General features: G+C 36.0%; 2 protein-coding genes across 20 annotated transcripts in view; one reads left to right on the top strand and one right to left on the bottom strand.

Annotated features, from left to right (window-relative positions):
• Positions 1 to 17,349, top strand: part of Fas3 (fasciclin 3) — a 266,165-nt gene extending 248,816 nt beyond the window's left edge. For 2 of the 6 annotated variants that reach the window (XM_076692048.1, XM_076692049.1), the window contains 5 exons: positions 1,368 to 1,481; positions 13,791 to 13,821; positions 14,422 to 14,595; positions 15,745 to 15,916; positions 16,119 to 17,349. In XM_076692048.1, the coding sequence (XP_076548163.1) occupies positions 1,368 to 1,481; positions 13,791 to 13,821; positions 14,422 to 14,595; positions 15,745 to 15,916; positions 16,119 to 16,319 (692 nt within the window). In that variant the 3' untranslated portion in view covers positions 16,320 to 17,349. Of the gene's footprint in view, positions 1 to 1,367; positions 1,482 to 5,545; positions 13,109 to 13,790; positions 13,822 to 14,421; positions 14,596 to 15,744; positions 15,996 to 16,118 lie in introns of those variants that run through there. The other 4 variants (XR_013063386.1, XM_034327039.2, XM_034327040.2 and 1 more) reach the window with 4 other exon arrangements.
• LOC117605558 (uncharacterized) overlaps positions 1 to 26,417 on the bottom strand; it is a 71,819-nt gene that overhangs the window by 11,406 nt on the left and 33,996 nt on the right. For 3 of the 14 annotated variants that reach the window (XM_034327026.2, XM_034327008.2, XM_034327007.2), the window contains exons 2-7: positions 22,803 to 26,234; positions 22,596 to 22,733; positions 20,513 to 22,471; positions 18,522 to 20,436; positions 17,870 to 17,924; positions 2,430 to 2,501 (exon numbers count right to left, since the gene is read on the bottom strand). In XM_034327026.2, the coding sequence (XP_034182917.1) occupies positions 18,550 to 20,436; positions 20,513 to 22,471; positions 22,596 to 22,733; positions 22,803 to 26,234 (7,416 nt within the window). In that variant the 3' untranslated portion in view covers positions 2,430 to 2,501; positions 17,870 to 17,924; positions 18,522 to 18,549. Of the gene's footprint in view, positions 1 to 1,394; positions 1,598 to 2,332; positions 2,502 to 2,564; positions 2,654 to 17,487; positions 17,628 to 17,869; positions 17,925 to 18,521; positions 20,437 to 20,512; positions 22,472 to 22,595; positions 22,734 to 22,802; positions 26,322 to 26,417 lie in introns of those variants that run through there. The other 11 variants (XM_034327013.2, XM_034327012.2, XM_034327009.2 and 8 more) reach the window with 8 other exon arrangements.

Genomic DNA, 26,417 nt, shown 5'->3' with positions numbered 1-26,417 from the left:
AAATTAATATACGTAAGTAGAGTCAGTGTAGTCTTGCACGCGTGAAGTTCCATGAATATTTACATTACTTATAAATCACACGGTATCTTTGAGACTTCGACTGTTGTGATGGTCACTAATGACAAATCTGAATGTAACAAATTTTTAAATTTTAATTATCGCGTGTAAATTTTAATTAACACGTTGGACGCCTACTAAAAATATTAAATAATTTTTTAGTATATCATTTACTACCACATGTGAATAATTAAAAATTTCTGACTGAAATTGAAATTCTTTTCCTATTATTCAGATTGATATAAAATTTAATTTGCAATAGTATTTACAAAAAGAATACCATGATATTTCATCAGTTAAAAATTCTCTGATCAAAGGCAAACAATTTCTGTCCAATATTTTTGTTCTCCGTATTCAAAGTGAATTCAGTAATAAAACAGAAAAAAAAATATTTGTTAGCGCGTTTTCAATTTTGTAAAAGTTCAAGATGGCATGCTATTTTTTAATCATGAAATTCATGTTTCTCTGGAGGCATTGTTCTGTTTGCGCTGTCGAACAAAAATTGCACACACGATAAACCAATATTTTTCGTTTTGTTTCTTTTATTTCTTTTTTTTTCCAAACCGTGTCACCGTTTTGCTCGAAAGCCATGTTATAAATACACAAAAATCTCCGTGAATGGAACTTCACGTTGCGAAACGTGGGTATGCGTAACGTTACGTTTGTCATCGATATCACTGTAAACATGAATGGCAAATTTGTTTTTTTTTTTGGTCTTTTTTTTAAATAAACGCGACTGAATTTCCATATGATCCGCTTCTATACGAATCAACACTTTGCCGAAATGAAACACAAACCATGTGCCATCGATTTCTTTGCGCACACATTTTTTGGTTTTTTTGTTGCATCGAACGTGTGATTTCATCTCTAAATGTAAAAGGCTTTTAACGCTTATCGATTCGTGTTCAATCATTTTTTTTTTTTTTTTTGAATAAACCAAGATTTTACGCTTGCTTTGTATCAAACACCTGTTCAATCATCAATGTGCAAAATAATGAATACATTTTGATTTCTGTCGAGGATGTTTAAAATTTTCTCTCTTAAAAGCATTTATGCTTATTTTACTGGCTTGTTCCACATAAGCATTAATGCATTTTTGTCAAATAACTGACGCATGATTTTTAACATTTCAACATTAGATTATTTCTATGTCTATTTCTTTATACTTAATACTTTATACAGTTGATTGGATGGATTATATTTTACGAAAATAATTGTAGGTCTTTAAAAATTGATAAATGTAATGATTAATAGATTCGAGAGAAATACAAATGCATCGAGCCTCATTATAGTTTTCTTCGAAATTTCAGGTGTAGATTTAGATGCTGGTTCTATCATTGGCATCGTTGTCGGAGCCCTGGTGCTAATTCTCATCGTTTTCATACTAATTTTTGCCCGTGCGACCGGACGCTGGTGCTTCGCAGGTGAGTATTCGTTTTAATAAATTTTCTCTTTAAAATATATACTTTGTATTAACCACGTGTTCCCCTGTCCCTGTTGGCAATTTTTCGTGTACACTTGCTACTTGACTACGTAATAGCTGTAGATAATATGATCAACTACGAATTAGAAATAGACGAGAAGGAAAGTAAAATTTTGTCAAATGGATATTCATTACGAGAATGCTATATGAAAAGAGCATCTTTTTATGATTATTTTTCTTTTCTTTTTTTATAATATTAGGCTATTGTACATTAAATGACCGATTTCAAAATGTATAAAGTCTAAAATGATTTGATAATATAAAATTATTCTAAAATAACACTTATGGTATATCGATTTGAAGCTTAAAGATTGATGAAAATAATTACATAAACAATCAATAATTCTTTTAATTTTAGATAGCTTCTCATAAAGAAAAATTAATTCCTGAGAGAATTATATTTGAGAGCCAGCCATTTTTTTTGGAAAATATCGATGAAACGTTTATGTAGTCACTTTCATCGAACTTTAAACTTTAAATCCATATATCATAAGCATTATTTTGCAATACTTTTCTGTCATGAAATCATGTCTAACTTCCTATGTTTTAGAATCATCCATTTAATTTGTGACAGTCTAATTGTACAGGGTTAAAGTAACTCAGATTATTATATAAATATTAATTTCTTTTCTATTTTAAGTTACTAAAGGATCAACGAGTTAAACAATTCGAAAAGAAAAATTCCTAAGGCAAACATACGTGTGCGTGTGTGCTGACTATTATAGTAAAAGGATCTCTGCCAGCTGTACACCAATCTAATATATAAGTGTCTATTATTTGATTTCTATATACCTGTATGTATACAAATGTCTTGTGTGTTGTGCCGCTACCGATAGGACAGCATGCAAGTCGGGCCAAGTAAAGAATAAGGAGAAACAACAACAATTACCTTGCGATTCCGTACTCTAGGCATGACACTGTCCAGGGGTAAGTCACCTCAGGCAGAAAAACAACACCCCCTCTGCAACAGAAAAAAAAAAGTATTGCTCGTTCTTCGTTCATCATCTGCTCGTCATTTGTTAACCATTTTTTATCAGCATCCACACGTTATCGTCCCTGATCTCGAACCATCGACGAGAAACACGATGATCGCTGCACCAGATTTCAATGTCCCTTAGAAAAATAATAATCATAGCGTGGAAACGTTTTATCGTCAATCGAAAACGTGGAAATAAGATTAATAATAAGATTTATTATTAATTATATGAAATATCAGTTATGATATTAGATCAATCTTAAATTATCCATTTGACTAAATAACAAAATTGAAATTTTTATATAGTTACTATTTGATCGAGTCAATTGAAATCTAAAACACATTGTAAAAATCAAATTTCACTGAAGATTATGAATTCAATTTTATCTATGATTTTTGAGTTTTAACATTCGTTAACGTCACCGTGTTTTCAAAGCATCGTTCATACATAAAACAATTGTAAAGGTAGTATTTTTCAGTTAAAGAGAAATACTCGCGTTTCGGTTTTATTGAAAAAGCAAACGATAAACTCAATAACTATCGAGTGATTAGAGCGGAATAGTTCAAAAACAAAGTCCCCTTGGATCGCGAATGTAGTCCAATAAACGATTCTGTTATTTTTCGTTTCATTTTTTTTTAAATCCGAATGTCACGAGTGTAGAAAAGAACAGATGTGTTCGAAATAGAAATAAACATCGAGAGTTCGATTATTATTGATGACAAAAATCCAGCGAATGTAATCGAGAATCGCGTGACGAATGGACAAATTTAAATTTTATTATTCGGAATAATTCGTTTATCGGATTATCACTCTGTAAATATATTTTCAACCAAAATACGTGCTTTTAGAAAAACATCGCTCGATCATTTATTAATAAAACTCGCAAGATTTTTATTGCAGATGTAATCTTTATATTTTACCCTTAAACCTTTTAATACGTTTGTGTACTGAAAATTTTAAAATTCATTAAAAAATATTGAGTGAGAAAATATCTGATTTAAATATACAGTTCGTGTTCTTGTTGAACGATGAAGATTAATTTCACTCGATCACGAACATACATGTTTCAATCATAATTTGTGCATGCACGTTGTGCTTACGAGTTCCACCGCATGTACTAATACGATACTTATACTCTAATATTCTTCGTTATCTGTTTCTCGTACCAGTGTTTTTCAATATCTCTTCCCCTTTAACCTCTTTTTGGAACGATTATAAATTCATATTATTAGAAATAAATTTTATACAATGCATTAGACACTTTGAAATTCTGATTTTTAACCCTTTCGTTGCAAAAGATGTCAATTCTAAACGTGATAACACATTCTTTAGTAAATACCAGAATATTATTTGTTGTTAAGGTGAAAGTTGCATATTAGAAAATTCATCATGAATATTAATTTGGCAACTAAATTCAGTATTATTATTCTCAACCAAATAACAATTTCTAATTAAAATTAATTACCATTCGAATTAGTAATTTGTTGCTGTACTTGTAATTTTTGTTTGCCTTTGTTAAAACATTTTAGTGGCTTTTAAAAAAAAATTTAGGGTTTGAAATAGGCAATGGAAGTTATCTGAAAAACACTGACTCAGGGTATAATGTTAGCTACGACACTTTGTCCAACAAATTTCCCATGAGATACGTGCTAATTAAAATCCCTATGGGGTGAATAGAGAACGTTTCCTTTGCGACAAGCAACGATAAGCAATCGGCGAAGGCAAGTGTGGTGACGTTTGTTCGAAATCAAACGACCAAATCCTGTCGATGTTCAATTATTTTTAATTTTTTTTCTATACGCGTCTATTTCCTTCCTTCGGTTTAGATACGAGATTAGAACGCATCGTTTCCCTCTATTCCGATGTAAGCATGTACGTATATCAACCCTTTCGAACCCGCTCGCAAATCAACCCCTTTGCAATCTCTGTTTTCGTCCTGACAAATACTAAGTTTCAATTGTGTAATGTTACAATTAGTCGACTACCGATCTGTCCAGAGTTCTGTCACGCTCACGTTTATTCGCATTTATACCTTGCTTGAATTCAGATACTACGTTAGTGCGATGACTTGCTTGTGAATGTTATTATTAATTATATTAACGATCCATGATCGAACGCAAACGCCCGAGCTACATGAGAGATCAACGATTCCTGCTTTTAATTAATCATTACAGTAGATAGTGATTGTAGATACAGGAATAGAGACAGGTATTAGTTTTTGGTAATTGTTACAAGAGAGATGTGTACTGCTTTTCGGAGGTACGTATACGGTACGGGTTAATTTAACACGATTGACAAGGATTTGCAAAAGTTTCTATTATCTATGTATAAATAGTGATATAAAGCATTTCAAAGAGAAATTAATTTAAACTATTTATCATTGAAACTTCAAAATAAATTTATTATTAAACAAGCGCATGAATATTTATTGCTCGTTTTCATTTTGAAAGTTATGCTCTATATGCACGAACTTGTTTTATAAAAATTATTTAATTGACCGATGTATACTAATAATTTGGCGTAAATTGAGTTAAATATTGTTTAGAAAATTTTTGTCAGTCGTGTCAACCAGACCCCTACGATACACCTCAAGTGACATCGAGCCCATAATGTAAAAATCCAGCAATTTAATAATAAATCGTCAAAGTGTTAAGATTCACAACAAATTTTATAATTTGTTCACCCAAAATCGTATCTCTCTGGAAAAGGAAAAGCTCGCGCGTTTGCTAAAAGCCTGATCGCAAACAGTCCCAATAGAGGTGTTGCCATCGATACAAAGTATCAATAACTTATCGATAGCAGCACCTGTAAGTCCTAGCACGACGTGATTTAATCGAGAAGTAGATTAGTCCGTAAATGATCGCGCCGCTAAAGAAAAAGACACTTCTATTAGCCAAAAGCAAACGCTTGCAGAGAAAAAAAGAAACAAGTGAAATTTAAATGAAAATTAAAAAAAAAGAGATAGAACAAACAAAAAGATCCACGCACACACTTTTGCCTTGACCGATCGTGGCGTTGCTTGTTGCAGCGAGGCGTCGGGGCGACGAGGAAGCTGCGAGCGGTGTCGGCGCCGGAAGCGAGGCGCACATCACACCTGGGGACGAGGACGAGGAGGATCACGAGGACCCGCGTATCATCGACGAGAAAATACCTCAGGGTGGCCAGGAGAATCCGATACACGCGAGCACGGAATACGTGAACGGCCGTACGGACGTGAAGGAGACGAAGAAGGACGAGAAAACGGACACGCCTGTTTAAAGACGAATCATCCGTTCGACGGTCGTTCCCTCTTCAACCGCGGAAATAAGCTGTCACCTCTTTTATTTTTAGTTCGATAACCCTTTGCACTTGCCTCACTCTCCGTTGCTTCAGTTTTATAAAATTTTTATCACGATATTTAACACGTTCATAGTCCAAGAGAGAAAAAACAAACGTGTTCTATAATTAAATCGTGTTCATTATTTTTAGCTCTTCGTTAATTTTTTAATGATTCTGATACACTTCTAGCTTCGTGTTATGAACATCATAAAGCGTTCATTAAATCTAACCCTCTCATAGTACTTAAGGGTTGAATTATTTCACAAATGTAAATACCACTCATAATTTAATTACCATACGATAATTTAATTATTATACAAAATTTTAAATATATATGTGTTTTAAATATATGATCCATTGGACTATGAACCTCTTCAAATGATTTATACGAATCGAACGGGGTTTCTCGTATTCATCGCAAACTTATGGAAATTGGCAGTATTATTTTTATAGAATTTATTTTTATGACCTGAATGATAGATCTGATTCTTCTTTACCTGTTTTTAACAAATGACTATAAGATTTGCATAGAAAACCATTGTTAAATATAAGTCTAGACGGTCGATTAATAATTAATTCTTTGACTGGAATTTCATTTTGACCCGATTCGATCCGGTTTATCAGCAACACTTTAATCATAAAAAAAGGAAACAACGGTCAATGTTTGTCGAGTTATCTATGATGCTGCTTATCATGCAAATGACAAACAACACGGAGTCAATAATCGCAACGTTACACGTGAATGTGCAAAGGGTTCAGACTTATCATAGGAACGCGATACACGTGTCGCGTCTTCGCGTACACGTGACCCAGCAAAATATCTCAGCTGAAATCTCAATTTAGCATAAGACGAACGAGCCTCACGATTATTTTGCGTATTTATTCCCCACGTGACACGCGTACAATCATTATTTTCCCAACTGTGTTCGCAGACGATGATAAATCCTCGCGTCCGATAGATCTGATCGCTTTCGTTATTTTATTTACGACATCTTTTTTTTCATGAAAATAGACAGCTGTTCGTGGTGTGAAACATGCTGTTCCCCCATCGCGTTAATTAACCCTTCGCGGATGATCGAACCCTGTGTACATCTGTTCAATAAAAATCATCATAGTCGCATCATAAACCACATTTTATAGTTCTTAACGCGAACGAAAATACGGACGTTATAAATTTGTAACGCGTGATTTGAAATAATACTTATTTTAACTTTAAGCGAAGAAATATTTTCTTAGGTTTCTTGAAAGAAGATCATAGATATGGACGTTATAAATTTGTAACGCATGCTTCGATGACGAAATATTACTTATGTTAACCTAAGCTGAGAGTATTACATCCGCAAAGGGTTAATCACGATTCTCCGCTGGATCAATCAATCCCTCGATGCCTCGACAGCCGAGCAGGAAACATTCGGTCTCCTCCCTTTTCGCCGTGTAACTTTTGTAAATAGAATTTTAAGGCGGAACCGCCGCCTTCTCTCATTCTTCTCGCGAAGATTCACACCGGGGAAATTCGCTTTGATCAAGATTATTCATCACACGTTACTGTACAACATTCGTCGATCATTTCTCGAGGATAATTAACGTGTTCATTGTGGATCCAAGTTGGCTGTGATTTTGGAGATATGCATGCAACACGGATTCGCATTATTAATATTATTTTTATTTACTTCATTCACGATGTCCATGGCCTTCGATCCACAACGAATGTGTTGAAAGACTATCATAAAATGAAACGTCTTGCGACAATTTTGTCGAAGATTTAACGAAACAAGATTACATGGTATCTTGTAGGGGATGTTTATGCCCTCGAGAAATTGAACGACGATAATATCGCTAAGGTATCGTTAGGTAACACGCGTTTACGAGCTGTCCTTAAAGTGTACCGTTCTTACTCTAGAAGAATCGATATATCTTAAGAGAATCCGTGTAATCGAGTAAAAAAACTCGATCATTTTCAACTTGAAATTATATGAGACTGCTGGATTATGGTTGTCGTCTCGTTGTGACGTGAGAGTGTCATCATCGAACGTAATTTCTAATAAATGAATATACAAACACAGGAAAAACAGTCTCACGCTAGCGCGAACAAATCAAATTTTTTGTAGTCGAGTTTTTTCTAATGGACACATCAAGAGTACAGGGCCAGGGGGAATATAGAAAAAAAAAATGTAAAATTAATTGCTCGTGCACAATAGAAAATTATTTTCACGGTATTATTAAATGTATTCGATTCTATTTATAATACTTGGTCTGTTCCAAAACTAATGAATTTTTATGTTACATTTTTAAGAATATTACTTTAACCCTTTAGGGGTGATAAACTCCTACACAATGGTAGATTTTACAAATCTAAGAAAAAGTATACTTGGAAATCCACCAAAAAATGTAAAAGATAATTAAATTACATTTAATAACATATGAAGCAAGGAGCAAACTACTTAAACCTTTTTATTGAAGCTTTTTATAAACTAACTTCTTTTTATCCGTAATTAGAAAATAACTGACTTAAAATAATTGTTATTGCCGTGAAGAAACGTTTCAAGTGCACGAGCAGAAAGATCAATTCATTCAATATCACACCATTACATACGTTCGAATACATACGAACACATTCCACGATGTTGCTTTCGATTCGAAGGCTAAAATCACCCCATTTATCCAGATTCACGTGCTGGCTAAGACACGTGAGTGTATCTCACGTTTTGTAATTTAGAACGTTTCTCGGACAGTATTATTTAGATTGAAAAACGATTCAGTGCCTCGAAATTGGGGTTGTGTTATTTCTTTCGATTTCGGTGTTACAAGACCACCCCTATCACTGTTTTTTCACGCAGTTTATCATTCTCGCACGCTCGATCGAAGGTTCAACGACCATTTGAAAAATTAAAAAAAAGAACAATGATTTTTCACGAGTACACCTATTGATACTTTACAATCACATGTGTCGTGATTAAACGACTCGACAGAGGTTATCGAAACTTTCCGAAATGATCGTTGACTTTTCAAAAATTGCCGTTCTTTAAATTTCTTGCATGAAATGTTCCGCTCAACGTCATTTTATGAAAAATAAAAGCGTGATACTCGAAAATATTATTCCACTTACAAAAAGTGATGATATATTAAATCTAATTAAATTGGGATAACAGCAAAGGCAATTTTGTTTTGCAATACAAATTACTTTTTTGAAATTTTACAACTCCTAAAGTTGTGATCGATTACTGTGTTTCAAAAATATTTTGAAAGGTTAGCAAGTCATAAAAATCAGAATCGTCGATGCTATTGTCTTAATAATTAAAAAAGAACTACATCCATCCAGCATCAAACATTTTCACGTGATATCAAAGACTGGAAACATTCCATCGAAGTTTTTCTACCGGAAACAACTTTTTTAAATAGACTTTTTTATACCACTGTAAGTTCATTGAGATTTCACGATGGGTGTAGTCGCGAAACGAATGATTTATAGAAATAATCGATGACTTGAAACTGCCTGCGGAGTCCACGCCAAATAAGTATTGTGCAAATATCCCACGACCCTCGACATCCTAACATAATAATTAATAATAGAGGTGATTAATTATTTTTTTTCTCTCTTTTAAACGTTTCATCATTCGTTACAACACCTGTTCTCGTGCGTCACTGATTTCGTAATCTATATGGTTTTTTTATGCGTTTAAAGAGCGAAAAACATTTAATTAGCTCAGTGACTCGATCGTTTTACGATGCATTTTAAAAAAATAATACATTATTTTGTGTGATTAACCCCCCAACTACGTTACGAATGGTCAATATGGGGTCAATTTTGATCCATAATGGAATTTTCATTACGTAATGGATATTGAAAGAAATGTTTAAGATCACCCTTTAATGACAAATAATCAAGAAGGTAAAGTACACATTGCAGCAGTATTATTATTAAGTACTCTTTGCAAGGACTCCGCCCAACGAAGCTTCGATTCATTTAAAAATAAACGAAAAAATCTCCGAGGAGTAATTAAATATAAGACTAACCGCGATTTGGATACTTTATAGTGTGTTTCGTGATTTTATTATCATTCCCTTCGACAATAAGTGTTCTTTGTACTTTTGTACGGATAATCCTTGCTTAGCTCAGTCATCGTGACAAGACTCGCACACAAATACACACATGTTACACGATATTAACACGGGGAAGAAACTTGACGAACGTAGATGTCCACGGCGTGGTACGAAACAGTAATTATTAAAATAAAGATAATATGGATGAACGAAAAAATAGAAATATGAAGAGGGAGAAGCGAGAGAATCGAAACCCTGTATCTTTGTCATACATTGACAAAACATTTCCGAATTCTGCACATACACTCCTTCACTTTTTTCCCATATGCGATCGTGTTTTCACTTACAAAAGATAATATAATCGTCCTGTCCAACGAGTTCCGGTGATACGTCCGGGAACGACAGAGAATTTTGTAACAGAAGACGCGAAACGGCGATGATAAAATTAATGATTTTCTAGGCCGATCAAAGGAACTGGTCGGATAGAGACGGTCAAGATTACTGCGTGTTGTATATATTAAATATATATATATGAAATGAATAAATATATATATATATATAAATATATTATAAATATTATGGTATGAGATTGAATTATAATAGTATTGAATATATGATATATATTCTGTGTCGAGGGCACTTGGCTTGCAACTCGTAAATATTATTAACTGAATAACTTGTTTATCCACTTGCACTCCAATTGCCGAGCGACCTGTCGTTATTCGTGAACTTTTTTGAGAGGAAGACTATTTGTCGGTCAGAGTAATAAGTAATTATACATTTGAAGCATGTGTGAGTTTATGGGATTCGCGAGAAACGGTGGAGCGATCGTTTCTTATTCCCTGTCGTGAATTGCAAAGACACACGAATCGGGGAATATGACAACGCGAATGGAAGATACCAAGCGTTGAGTAACTAAAAAACGAAAAAAAAAAAAAATGGTAAATCGATTTTTCAAGTGGTTGTACGTTGCCAATTAAGTACTTTGTATCGTTGTTCGCGATGTCGAAGAGTCGTTTGTGCCGTTCAAGAGGCTGAATTTGCATTCCTGTTTAAATGGGTCGTGAACGACGCACGTTCTTACATTTCTATTGCTTTCTATTACCCAGAGGCTATCAAATATCATCTCTTCCTATTCTATCTAAGTGTAAAATAGTTTTAAGAAAAGAAATAGAGTGCAAAAGAAATGCAGAGAGTTATCAGACCACCCCTTTCCATTTTCCTTATTTCTAATTATAAAACATACTTTCTTAAACTCATTACGACCGAAAAGCTATTAAATTTTAACCTCTTTTTTGTTCCAAATATAAAATAAATGATGGATTTGTAAGTTCGTGCGTTCTCCACGAATCCCATGTAATTGTTGTGGGTGGTATATGTTATTTGTACGAACGATTAACGCGTTAATATGTGTGTAATAAAACGGAAACATTAACACACGAGGGGATGATTCGTTGAAAAGACTGAACGAGCCTAGGCTACACGCAATCTCGAACTATTTCACAGTGTTCATGGCCGAATAACAAAGAAAATGACGGATTCGGCGAAACTTAAGAATCGTATTTTACGACTGTTGCAATTAAACCGGCCATTCCTCGAACAGGGATTAAAACGTTTTAGTACCTTGGGGATCCGAATCTTGTTTAACGAAACATTAACGTTCCCTATATAAAAGAACGTGATTTCAAAAGCCATTACCATATCAGATAAACCTTGCAACAAAAGTCTCATTTGCAGTATTTCTTTGAATTTTAAGAGATTGTCTTTTTTCTAAGTTCGAAGACTATGTCACGTCAAAAGTCACGAACGAAGGAACTAGCAAGGTGAAAGATCACTGCCAAAAATACGCACCGAAAAAATTTCAGAATCCTTTTCACGAACAATTCGAGGGGAAACGGATTTCTCCGTTTTCTCTCGAGCACCCCGTCGCAAATCTGTTTTCTACGCGCAAGAAACGAATTTGTCAAAAACTTTGCCACCATAAACGACGAAATAAACGGAATACAGCGAGGATTTCGTAGCTAAAAAACGTTCAACCTGTTCGGCCTTCGCGTACACCTACCATGCGACAATGAAATCACGTCGAAACGATAAACGATTGTACGCGAAAGAAAGAGTGAATGTGTGCGAGTGTGTATGTTTAAAGATATTACGCGCGGATACGTTGATGTACAAAAAAAAAAATGAAGAAGAAAGAATTCCTTGCGGTACATTTTTAACGATATTAAGACACTTATTTCGTAATTGATTTCTATGGTTCGTTATTCGTAAAGGCTTGTCTGAATCTACGTGATAAATGTATAAAAATTGTGGGAAAAACAGTGTAGAAATTATTTGCAAACGTTTTTTTAACCCTTCTTTCTAGAGTCATTATTTGGTTTAAGTACCACTTTATCAAAATTTACTTTGAAATATTTAAAAGGTTGTAAATTTTCAGAAAATAACTCTATATCCAAATAAGGGTTAAAAACGTTTAAACAAATGCCCTCGAGTTTTCTGTTTTTCATTAAGATGGAAGACATGTGTTTTGTAGATCTGGACTAGACTTTACGATTAATTATTTAAATCGCGATGATCATGCTACAATTGTATTTGTATATGTATACACACGAATTTGTATGGATATAGATGTGTACACAGGGCGTCTTGGTTTTTCTTTTAAATAAACTTTTAAGTACTGTTAATATGAAACAGATTACAAAAATAAAATTGCAAAATTATGTATCTATCGTACACATAAATTTTGCACTGTCAGTGTTAAAATATTATACTAAAAAAATTAATAACAATAAATTAGACACATTTCTGTCTTAAGTTTTGAATAAAACATTTGATTTTTCTTTATCTCGAATCGTAAAATACATATTATCATAGTTCGAAAAAATTTATAATGTCCTGTGTATACGTGCCTACACGAATCTCATTTTTTAATAATTGATGCATAATATTTTCTTTCCTCATAAAACATGAAAGCACGAGGTTGAAGATTTGTAAAACATGCGATATTAACGAGAAAAAAAGATTTTATTGTAATATTATAAGAAAGCATGATCGTTGGCCATACAATGGAGTATATATATATTATATATATATACATATATTTATGTTAAGTCTAGGTATTAAATAAGACTATAAAAAAAAAGATGGAGATAATGATCGCGAATACCTGAGTATGGTGTTCTCTGAAACATTTTTAGAATGTCATTTTCATTAATTAGGAAATGATCCAAAACTGGTATAGAAAGTTTAGAAAAAATATCAACTCCTTTTTTAAAATAATACATGGTTTACTTATTCGATATTTTATTTGTAACGAGGGCCCAATGTTAAAACAGCATTCATCGAAAAGGAAAAAAACACTTTAAGAATACTTCAGAGATCGCTGCATTAAAGTTTAAAATTAAAAAGAAAAGAAAAGTGAAAAAAAATAAATGATACGAAAAGAGATTAAAAATTGAAAGAAGGATGAAGTTTGAATGTTACACGGTCGATAAATGGAATACGATCAGCACATACACATACCGTACACGTATGTATGTACATCACAGATTTATACACACCGAAACATATTGCGATCACACATTGAAAACGAATACAAGGTGAACATTTTGTATCTGTACTTTGTAGATACAACGCAATAGGCAGGAGTAAATCTAATTAAGAATTCAAATGAAATTAATATATAGAAGAGCTGTATGTAATTAACTGTAAGTTCATTCATCGCTATGATATTATACTTAGGTATTATATGATTTTTGAAATAAAACATTTGTTTTAAATATACAGAAGCGTACACGAGAATATGCCATTCCCTGACTCTTACGATTTTTGTTTTTTGTTTTATAATTTAATTATAAACGTAAATATGTAATTCGGTAAGTGTTAAACGTGTTTTTATTTATTATTATTTTCAGGTACCTCAACGTCTCGGAATCTCGGTGAATCGTGAGTATTTCTTCCCTATAGAATGTACAGTACATAGATTTCTTCTAAAAACACAATGCACTTTCAATGTTTCAGTATTTTGCACCAAATTTTCTAACTAATATTCTTTTTTTCCCGCTGGTGCTTTTTCGTAGTGACAATTCCGTGATAAGCTCGACCGTTTGCCTGACGAAATATTAAAATTATATTCTGTTTCAAAATGAATGTATGAATTAATTAATCATATTCTGAAATTTGTGAACAAATAACTAAAGTATCAATCTATTGTTAAAGCTTTTAAAAATCATATCTATATTTTATTTTTGTTAAAAACATGTTACTGCATTTATCAAAAAAAAGATTCAAACTGCACTTTAACCCTCTATGCACTCGTCTAACTTTAATATAACATATCACATTTGTGTGTTAAAAATTCAAAAATATTTTCCTCACTTTTTGCACTATGCACTATCGTAACTTTAATAATCATAGAAATTACGAAGTTCGAGTAATAGAGGGTTAAGAAACACGAACTATGGATACCCAGGAAAACGGTCGAAGGAAACGAACGTTTCCGGTTCAGATTCATTTATCTATCGGTGTTAATCGATATGTATCCAGGAAATCGAACACGATCAGAGACATCGCAGATCCGGCAGCAAGCGTAAATCTACTTCGTTTTGAGAAATCAAAAACTGCAGATGATGAGGATAGGCAAAGGCAAGCCTTTCTTTTCTCTTTTTCTACTCTGTTTCTTGAAAACAGACCGAACATCAAGCTTACGCCGATGTCAATGTAAAATCATCATTTTTTTATTAATCAATGTTAACACGTTTGTCATCTCATAAATCAACAGATTCAAACATTTTATTTAAACCTTAAGTAATATTTAATAGTTTGCTTTATATAGATATTTTTTTTCTTAAAGATCAAGTAAAAAATCGTTTATGTTAAATTGAAATCTGATACAATATTTCAAAGAAACAAGAAATTAACATTCAGTGCAGTGTTTTTGCACCATGTCTGAACTTATTATTCAGTCTACGAGATGAGAAACACGGATTATGAAGGATTTATAGATATTTCAAGGAAATCACGTCGCATCAATTACAATCATACAGCTTATTACGCACTTGATATGCACGCTTTTGCTATTAATTGCTCTTCTTTTTCTGCCTCGGTGCAATGCATGTTTTATTAATATCATTCGTTTACATAACTTCGGAATTATAACTGTGGCGTTTGATCCTTTCACGGCTTCATCATTTATGACCAGCAACTAAATTTCTCTGTTAATTCATTGACTAAGTTGATGAGTAACTATCTAAGCTTCATAACATTTGTGTTAATGTGTTTTCGTTCGAGAACGTTCAACTACGAATGAAATATGTATAATCAATTAGCTTTACGAAACAGTAAATTCTATGAATCGTGAGTCAAGACATTCCTTTCTCTCATAAACAACAATTTAACACCATGAATTCTTAATTTATTGAAATCGGTTTTACAAGGAATAAAAAATTGTATCCTTTTTTGGATGTTATTTGGAATCTTACCATTAAATGGTAATTTTGATGACATTATTAGATGTTACCTATGCGTTATAATTAGTCGTTATCATCATCAATCATTAACATTTCCATAAACTAGACAGCAGATGAACACAAAAAGAAACATGCTAATTAACGTGAATTAACACATATAAGTCACGTAATGATTCTGTGTACGATTCATTTTTCAATATGAAATTTTATGCAATTGTTTGAAACAATTAAATCTAGGCCAAGCCATAATTGAGATAAACAAATTTTCATTAGACAAAATTAAATGACGTCAAATACTTCAAAACATTGTATCGTCTCATTATCAGATTAGTCTTATGGCTTACAAAAATCGTCAAAATATGGGTTTGATTTTGAGAAATTTTAATTATGTTAATCACAGAAGTGATACGGAAAGTGCTGGTCGTTACTCAAGAACAGAAGTGGATGGTTCATCAAAGGGCGGAAGGAAATCGAGAATTAGCCTATCTCGACTGTTCAAACGCAACAAGGATAAGGTATCAGGTGCTGATACAGATACTATGAGAACTGTCGTTACTGTCGATGACGAAAAGGTAACTCTCCATCTTTAAAAAAATTTTTAAAAATCTTTTAAAAAATACCGCAGTAAAGACGGGGATTTAGTAGCGAAGAGTAAGTATACAAGTAGTCATGTTTAAAACCAATATAGTGTTCTCAGTCGGCTGCACTGTTCAATTGTATAAACGCAGCGAACAAGAAATGCATTATTTAATAAGAAAATTTCAATTTCTACAGCTTCAGACCTCTTTGGCAACTCCACAAGAGAATAAATCCAATCCTTCCACGGGTGAAGGAGGAATAGTTTATGCCGAGCTGGATTTGACGCAACAACAGCAAGGTGTTGTTACTCCTCGTGTTCTTAACGAAGATAAAACAGAATACGCTGAGATTTTATACACGAAACCAGCGACAGAGGAAGAAACGCCCAAGGAATAAAGAAGAAAGATTGTTCATGATAGGACGATGCATTTGCAAATAATCAAACGTTTATCTTTTCATCATTAACAGAAACGCGTTTCGTTATGTCGATCCTTTTCAGTTTTTAACGAGATAGAAATAAGATATCGTTTTGTAACTCGTTCAAAGTTTATGCGTTTTAATTTATTTTATGTTTGTTTTTGTAGACGAGGTTGGAATTTGAAAAATGTAAGCGTATAATGAAACATTTTTTATGTAAAGAAGAAAATTATAACCCATTAATTTTAATGAAAGCACTGGACTATTGAAAATAAATTATTTGAAATAAATGTTAAAAAGTATTGCAATAAGTTTCATTGTACGATTGCATCTGACTGAAAAGGATCCATGGATCAACTGTAGCTCTTAGTATTTTTTTACAAGTTACTTTCTAAGTTACTTTAAATAAGTTTAATTATAGGAAAAGGTATGAGTTGATTGAATACCTATCGAACAATCTGACAAATTTTGACAAATATTAATAATTAAGAAAACAATTTTATTAATATAGTGATTTTTTAAGAAACATCAAAAATTGAGAAAGGTGAATGACTTAATTTAATCGTAACAATTATAATTGACTTCCAATTATTTTAACTAACTTGTAGAATTTAAAATTCGTATTTGTTCATTATAGTTTTATAAAGAAAGAAGAGCAGATACTTTAAAGGGGGCGTGTGTTTACGCGGATAAATAAATTTGCGTTACCATAAATATTAGTGTTAACCGTTTGCCTTTTATGATCGTCCGATAATCGTTTGAAGAAGATTGAGCAAGCGGAAATGAAATACCCTAGAAACAAATGGGGAGTCGTGAAAGTATATCCTAAATGCAACCTAATTATATCCTTTGTGTGCAATTACTTCTAGACACAAGAAAAGTTCAAAATTCACGAAACTTAATGCTTAATAATTATTTTTTTAAAATTTTCCATAAATTTAGAAATTTATAAAAATTTAAACTTGTTATGCAAAATTCATTTATCATCTGTTTCTTGTTTCTGTTTCGAGTAAATTAGCTTTGAATAATTTTATTAATCATTTAATTATTATACGTAGAATTATCTGTCTTTTAGTTTATTTTATAATATAGTTCTAGAAATAACGTCAAATTTCGAGAACTGACGAACTGTTATACCTCTTTTGTACTGCAATATTATTTCCATCCAATAAAAAGTTATAATTTTAGCCATTTTCTAATTCAATTTGTAAGTAATTGTAAGTTTTGTAATTCTTATTTTATAATAATTATTTGTTTTTACTTCCTGAATGTTTGTTCCCAGGAATGCTACGTGTGATAAAGTATATGTTAACATAACAGCTTTTGAATTCTTTTTCGTGAATTACTTTTACTGAATAAGGAACATTGTTTTTACTATGTACAATTTTTAATGATTATATTTACTTATGAACAATGTGTATTGCAATAAATTAATATGCTATTAAAGTTTTTCTTTACAATAATGTTCGTCATTCATTAAATAATTCCTTTTCTCATTTTTGTAATTAACTCTATGAACTTGTACTTACTCATTTGACATGCATCATAGTTTCTGATCCTTCATCTGATACTCCTGAGATCCACCTGTAACAGAAAAATTATTTTGAAATAATGTTCAAAGTATTTAACCCTGTCTAAGACAGAGATAACCAGAGATAAAGAGTTAATATTATATGTCACGAATTTATATGCTTTCTTTATCAGTGAAATAAATTACAATTCAATTAATAAGATCGTTTATCTGATCCCGTGAATGTCACGCAAGAAAATTCCTTGCCGGTTTGAGATTATTCATCGAAATTCAATAAATTTTCCCATGACATCAAGTGCTTTCATCAAGGCGAGCAACTTTTTGTTTTAGCAATTATCTCATCCGCTAAAATGTGTGATTCACTATGACTATGCAGTAGTCGATCCCATTCATTAGATCATTCGCTAAATTAATAGCAAATTATTGCTAATGAAACAATAGAGAAAAACATAAAATTTAGTAACAAAAACTTGTTCTACCTTGTTCTGAAAATGAAAAAACTTGTTCCGAAAGTGTGACTATGAAAGGTGTGGAATATTACTGAATGAAAAATATCATATTATACACGTTTCCTGACCATAAGAGACACAGTAAAATGTTTTGAACCTACAGCTATAGGTATTAATAGGTTAATTAGTCTATTACATTACATTTGAGATATCCAGCGTTCTCCGTTTGTTAATCCTCGTCCGCAGTGGTTTCCGCTTCATCCTCCGCATCATCGTCTGCTTCCGTCATCGTTTCGTATTCCGTTTCTCTTCCTGTATCAGGCGAATCTCTGATAGACGATTCCGCCTCCTCTTCGGTGATCGTATGAATGCCTGTCGCCGAAGGATATTCACCACCACCGATTTTCTGACTCACTGATTTAGTGACGCTGTGTACACTACGTTTGGGAAGTCGATGTTTATAGGTCTTGTAGACATTCTTAGCCATATCCGCTGTGTACGAACGGAATTCTTCGCGAGCTGTTTCCGTAAGGAAGCTTCGAGCAGCAGTACAATGAAGCGGTGGTCCTTGCGTGACAACACGATTGCCAGCGAAATCTAACACTCTAGGATAATCGTTACAGGCAGTCAGGAAGTCGGTGACCGACCTCTGAACCGGACGAAGAGGTTCATAAGAATCGACGACACGGTTTTCGCACTCTTCAGGTACGTGTTGGAAGGCCTGAGAATCGAACACAGGCGTGGCCCTGTCCAAGGGTGCAGCCTGGCCGAAATTAATGTGCCAAGTAGTGCTGACATGCATGCTGGTTCTGTTTTCCTCTTCCAGGACTGGTTCCACAGAAGGCCATTCAGGATTTTCCAGCTCGTGGCTTTTCAGTTTACCCAAAGTGAAGTTCTTATTGTACGACAGATATGAATCTCCTTCAGGTGTGGTATGGGCACCGGGTATCGGTGGACCAGCTTCATCCACCTTTCCTGGAGTAATCCTAACAGGTTCTAAGAGGACCTTTCTCTTCGATTCGCGAGTCTTATTGTCCATGAAGTTGAAATCTTCTTGTTCGAACGTGAATACGACAGGTGTCAAACGGAAATTCAGCCTCTGATTGGTGTTTAACATCTTTACCACCGCGTAGACCAAGGAATTCATGTTTCTGCAGCGGAGTACGTAAATGGCTCCGTGGTCCTTGTTGAACAGAGGTGGTCCAACCCAGCAAGGATCTGCTACATAGTATCCATCCTTGGCTGCCAAGGCTGCCAACGTGATTTTGTTACATTCTATCAGAACATTTGGTGATTCTTGGAAAGCTAATACTAGGGCAGTAGCCAATGTCATTCGGTTTTTGGTACCATAGAGAATGCCACAGATGCTCTCCCTAAATTGAATGGTCCACGAATGAGGGAAGATTTTGAAACAGGTTTGAAGGTTAAATCTGTTGAAATGTTTAGTATATTTTTTCATCGAGCTTTTCAAGCTTTCTGTGTAATAAGAATCTCCACAAATCACTGCCGAGTCCAATATGGCTGGACCCCATCTTGACGGATGACTTAGGTACTGCATGGCTAGCACAGCCACGCAAATGGCAGCCTGATTCTTCCCAGCACGATCACCGAATCTGGAATCGTAGGAACCAATAGTGCCCCAAGCTGAATAAATGAGATTAGACACCTCGACAGCATAATTGTTCCAGAATTGTTTCACTGTTTCATCGCCCTCCTCGGCTTCTTTTTTCCTCTTCTTAGTATGAGATTTCACGATGTTTGGAGCGTGCCTGAAGTTCCAATGGTAATCCAGGTACAACCACATTGGATCTTCCTTGAAGGTCTTGAATGGTGGTACGTTTACCGAGTCCACGTGAAGTTGATGAATAAAGAAACCTGTTGTTTCTTCAAATTGGTTCAGACACATATTCTTCACCATCTGACAGACTGTTGAAAAGATGCAGAGGCAGGCTTTTCCACCGCTTGATACTTTTCTTCCTTTTTCGTTGCATTGATAAGGATCCACGTAATAATAAGCGTTTGTTGCTCTCGAGTACCAGAAACCATAACAGCAGTTCGTGAAATGTATAATTCCACTTGAATACGATTTGAAGTATCTTCTCAAGTGTTTTCTTACCTGTAACAAATAATTTTAATTTGTTAACTCAAATCTGATGTAAAACCCAAAAATGTTAAATCAAAAAAATAATAACCTGAACATAAAAATCAGTCCTCAAGGTCCGAGGATTAAACGTAAGCGTTATCAAAGATGAGGCACAATCGCGAAAATCGAAGATCCTGTTCATCACGGTAACATTACGCAAAATATGTTCTATATGAAACTTCGGTTCCGAAAATTCCCTGTAAACCGACTCGGCCACTTCAAGAATCTTATCTATCATCCCTGGCATGGGGCTCTGAACGATGTCCCTCTTCACCATCACCGCTAAAACAGCGACAAAGTAACATCTCTTGACCTTTGGCTCTGTCACAGCATCCCTGTTACTCAAAGCAACCGATCCAAGTATGAAGATCGGTTTAGAATCCGGCACTGTAGGTCTGAATATAGCTTCAAGATCGTAAGGTTCAGCGGGCATTCGATGAACTTCCGGCAAAGAAGTGCTTGGTACCACAGGTTCGTGAAGACCTTTGGTGTCGCTGCAATCAGGATCTACTTTATGAGCATAGGACACCGTGATCACTCTCATTACGAACGTCGTCTCATTAGGCTCATTGATCTCTTTGACAATCAACTTCAAGAACTCTTTCATATCTGTGGAAGTGACGAATCTCAAGGTCTTCGTCTTCCTGATTGTCCACCAGGCAAAGCAGTTGTCGTCCTTCTTCGTCACTCCTACATGAGCATCCCCGCAAACTATGACCACTCCAGTGTATCCAGGCGTTTCGAATATCTTCTGCAAAGACATGGAGAGGTTCCAACCTTCGGTAGAATATAGTGTCCCGTAATGAAGAGGAACGAAAACCACCCTGAAGACGTAATTAGCTATCTCGAATTCAGGTAACAAACCATCAGTCATTTCGGAAACGGTTGAATCTTCAGTAGCTAAAATGCTATCAAAGGTATAGTCTATGCTAGCCTCGAACAACCCTCTCACTGTCCTCACAGACCAAGTAATTGGATCATGGATCAAGGACCACGCTATAACACAGAGATCCAATGGTGTCGTAACTGCTGAGTGAGGTTTGAACTTCCTATCGTAAACCTTCCTTCTGACCAATAATTTAACTGCTTCGAACTCGTCCATGTCTTTCGTCAATCTCAAAGAAGACTTCTTAAAGGGTGCTAACGACGGAGTGGTGATTTCGTTTTCCAGAACGATCACATCGAGCATCGAAGCGTTGTAATGTTTAATAGGAGAAAAACCAACAATGGTCATATCATAAACTAGACTCGTTTTTGACTCTGTCTTTACCCAATCTGTTTGTTCGATTAAAGAGACCTCCGACTCGGTGGATAGTTCCACTTCGGGTGGTTCTTCGGCGCGCACCTCTTGCTCCGTTTTCTTCTCCACGCAACGGACTATCTTCTTTTTTCGTTTCTTCTTGCGTTTTTTAGATTCCATGTGACCTATGCAGACCGTGTAAATTCTATAGGGTTTGTTGATGTTCTTTCCGATGTTGCGTTCGATCTTCTCCAACATCGCGGCTAGATCACAAAATTCCATCAGACAGCAGAAACCTTCTTCGCTTGCGTTTCCTTTCTCGTCGCACGCGTAAGGATCGAACAAATAATATCGCTCGTTCGCGGTCCAGAAAGCGTACGAACAATTGGAAAACACGAGAATTCCTGTCTTGTCTTTCTCCAGGTAATATTCCAGCATGAATGATAACTCGTCTTCCTGGCAGTTCTCCGGATCAGCGTAAACAGACTGCTTCGTGATCGCGTTATAAATCATATCAAGAATCTCGACGTGCTGAAACCACCGGTACGGTTTGTATCGAAGCCTTCCGGTTCGCTGATAGATTTTATCGCCGAGAAAGATGAGCTGATCGAGAGTGCTCGGGCGGAAGTGATCTGGATCCAGTTTAATTTTTGCCAGAACGCAAAGCAGTGCAGAGAAGAAACAGGATTTGAAGTGACACGTTTCGTTTGCGGCGCGATTCTCCAGACACATGTTCCCTTGGAGTATTCGAATCCCGTCTTCGATAACCTTTGAACAAAAAGAAAAGTGATTACTTACAGTTCTGGGGCTGTTCTCGCCCCTTCATTGTGGATGATCACCAATAAAGAAAAAAATACGATTTAAGAACATTTTGTAATATTTCTGAGCTTACTTCCAAACGAGTCGCATCTGTCATCCGTTTTCCTTTCTTCTGAGTACTCGCAGTACTCTTTCGTATCGTAGTTGTAGAAGCCGCCAATGTTTTCTTCGAAGTCTTAGATATAACATCGGTTTTATCATCAACTGGTGGCTGTCGTAAGAACAAACAGGTTGAATTTGATGCTTTAACCAAGATGTGAAGAAAACGATGTCTACGAACCTGATCCTTCGCCTTGAAGCCCGGAAAGAACAATTCCAACAATAGATCCTCGGTGTTACAAAGAATCTTTTCTATCAAACCATCCCCTTCGTCCCCTTTAGCTAACAAACATTTACGTTTCTTCTTCTCCAGACAAGTAATCGTTCTCTTCTCTAGATTCGGTGTTTTAATAGTCGGTCCAAGAGGAATTAACTGCGGTCGTATACGAACTCCTACGGGTACGTCCGGTATGTCTTCACCAACGAAGTCATCCCTCTTATCTTCGTTTTCTTTCTCTAACTCTTCTTTCATAGCTTCCTCGCGATCTTGATCTTGGATGTACATATCATTGATGGCCCTCAGAGGCATCAAACAAATTGGAAGAATTCTTGAATACAAATATCTCTTTGGAGAGAGTTTGATCATCTTCGAAGGTCTAACGTCGTCATTTATGGCAGCGAACGACATCATTGTAGTCGATCTTGACATAAGTATTGACATACCTCCTTTCTTCTTCACGTCCAATCGAGAATCAATGGAGAACCTGGAGACCAAAGATGGAACTGATCTCTTTGCTCGTTTCGCCTCGAGAAGTTTAATCAATGTTTTATTCGAAGGCATCACGTAAGGTGGTGGATGATCATATTTCAATTTTTCTAAAGCTATCTGTTCGTGTACTTTCTTCAAATCCTCTTCGCTTTCTTCAAAGATCTTCATATTAGAAGTTAACAAAATTAAGTTCAAACGGTATGGGGCATCAGGTTGTTCCTGTTCCTTTACTTCTAGGAGAGGATCAATTATAGGCTTCTCTGTTTCTGCAACCACGAATTTACGACGTCGTCCCTCGTCTTCCTCTTCCTCCTCCTCTTCCTCTTCCTCGTCCATTTCTATAGTATCAGCACCCTGTGTCTCCACTTCTGGTTCCTCCAGCTCTGCTTCCAATTTCGACAAATCTTCGTCCGTAATTGGCAAAAACTTTGTTTTAAATTGTTCTATCGTTGACTCTTCAGGAAGCTCGATAGGTTCTTCAGAAGCATATAGCCCAGGCTGAATGGCATCCAGACCCACGAAGTGGATAATGAACGATGGGTCATTGAACTCCATGATACCATAAAGGAGATCGATCAATTCATTCAGAGTTCCCACCACAGCGAAGGAAGCTGGGTGATCCCGAAGACGCCAACCTTCTTCGTCACTGCCATAAGGATTGAAGAGAAAGAAAGTCGTACCCTCTTTCCAAATTCCATACATTAGTCTCTTGTTTTCCAGCACCAATTGCGGATAACGATTAAAGTAACATTCCAGAGCTTCAGCAAGGTTGGCCAGAGGATTGGCTTCTCCTTGGATGATCTTCATCTTCGTTTTGTAGAATACATCATTCTCGCCTAATTTCAATCTAACTGGTAACATAGTCATGTCCATGTGACTTGGGATAGGTAACAATTGTTCTTCCTGTTCTCCTTCGTCTTCCAAGTCCTCTTCCTCTTCTTCCTCTCCTTCTCCCTCTATTTCTTTTTCTTTCGCCTCGGGTCGCCCTTTTCGAATCCAGTCCACAACTTCGCCATAAGTCTTGTGACCTACTTCAATGACCTGATCGATATCCATATTACGCCATTTAGTAGGTTCTTTCAATTTACTGTAAGCTATGGCTGTCAAGGCTGTTATTAGCCCTTGCTTCCCCCTCGATACTAAATCAAAACTCTCGTCCAAACAGTTCTTTGATCCCTGAAGAACCAGACGATTAGGATTGATCAGTCTGTAGCCTCTGACTGGTATTGGCACAGGTTCGGGAACTTCCTCTTCCGGTCTTTCTTCGTCTTCGTCTTCGGTCAGTCCTTCGTCTTCTCTCTCAGTTTCCTCTTCCTCTTCTTCCTCCTCTTCGTCAAGTTCTTCCTCAGGTTCCTTTGGTGGCTCAGGTGCCACAATCGTGTAAGTTCGAGGCTCGTTTTCCGTCATCATGTACAATTCAGCGTCTCTCATCAGATCCGGACACTGCACCTGCAAATCTCTCATCTTGTCCATCGAAGGTCGTATCCTCGGCTTCATGTCGATCTCCTCGTCAAGCTTGGTGTCCGTTTGCGGGGCAGTCGGTGGTGGCTGCGGTCTGCGATTCGTACCTTTCTCTCGGTAGATCACCTTCTCTAAAGGACCACCTGGAGTGGTTCCAGTTTTCACGTACAGAACCCTAAGACCGTGTATCACGAAGGGATCCCTGTCTCTGCTACCAGTGTTCTCTATAATCGTTTCCATCATTTGATTGATCGAGCTGTTCATCGTCACGCATGCAGCCTCGCCTTCCTTCATATGACCATCCAACTCAGCTGTTCCACTTCTGAAACCCTCGTCGTCGCAGGCGAAAGGGTCCATGAAGTAATACGTATCGTCGTGTCTCCAAATGGCATAAAAAAAACCCTTCATCTCTAGCAGACCACAGGTTTGACTCTCGAAGAATTCGCGCAGACCAACGTCGATACTCATTTTACCTTTCTTCTGTCCATAACCTGGGACAACGTTCGTTCGGATCTTCACTTTCGCCGAATAAGCGCCCAGGATGATGTCACCCATGATGTCGTCCAGACGTAGCTCGAATTCGTTATCGTTCAAGTCTTTATCAAGAACGCGAACCAGATCCACGAAGTAGATATTGGATTGATTGAAAATTAAGTCGATAAGAGCACTGGTCCACTTATTGGCATTGACCAGACGAGAATAAACTAGGGCTGCCAGTGCGATGATCAAGTAGGTTCGACTACGAAGAAGCTGCGGAATCGCCGGATGAGTCATATGATAAGAACCTTGAACCACTGCTCGATAAGTTTCTTGCACCTTGTAACCGCTCGGTCTTCTTTGTGGTTTCGTGTCCGGCTTATCCGGTTTGTCGGTGTCGACCGGTTGGGTATAATGATCGACTCCACTGATCTCTATGGAGTAGAGAACGAACGGCTCGTTCTTTACTTTGCTCTTTTCTAGGATGATGAAGAGTACACCTATCAGGTCTTTGACCAGAAACAGTTTCGCTGTTCCGCTAACTCCGTCGGCAGCTGGCTCGCAATTATCCGTTCTAGGCTGACCGTCAAAGATGTTGTAGTATTTCGTATCCTTCCATATAGCCACGTTCAGTACCGACGAGGACAGAATTCCAGCATTGTGACGTTTGAAGAATAAGTCTAAAGCTTTCACCAGGTGCATTCCTGTGGGTTCGCTCGAACGAAACGTGCCTGCGTATGCAGCATCCTCGATGCTTACGTTCACTGTCAATTTATTCTGAACACAAAGGGTTCTTTTCAAATCCAGTATAGACAATAGCCGACGATCGTCCGTGTTTATGTCCTTGTACGATTCACAGTAAAACGTATCTCCGTCCTCGATGATCTGATCGATGACCGCCTCGTTCCAGCAACGAGACTTGTAAATTGTTGTTGTTGCGAACGCTGCTATCGCTGTTGCTCCACCCTGTTATTGAAATAATGGGAGAGGAGGATTGAAGTTGCGGGCAACAACCATGAAATCGTCAAGATTACCATTGAGGATTCGAGGCCACTAGAGTGGACAAAATTAGAGAGAAAATGTTCGAATTTAGAAACATCAGGGTCCTCTATTTATTGAAATAATGAGAAAGAATAGAATTTATGCCTT

This window comes from Osmia lignaria, chromosome 14, assembly GCF_051020975.1.
Source record: "Osmia lignaria lignaria isolate PbOS001 chromosome 14, iyOsmLign1, whole genome shotgun sequence".
Classification (NCBI taxonomy): domain Eukaryota; kingdom Metazoa; phylum Arthropoda; class Insecta; order Hymenoptera; family Megachilidae; genus Osmia; species Osmia lignaria.
The sequence above is the reverse complement of the archived record's forward strand: the minus strand, read 5'-3'. Positions and strand labels throughout refer to the sequence as shown.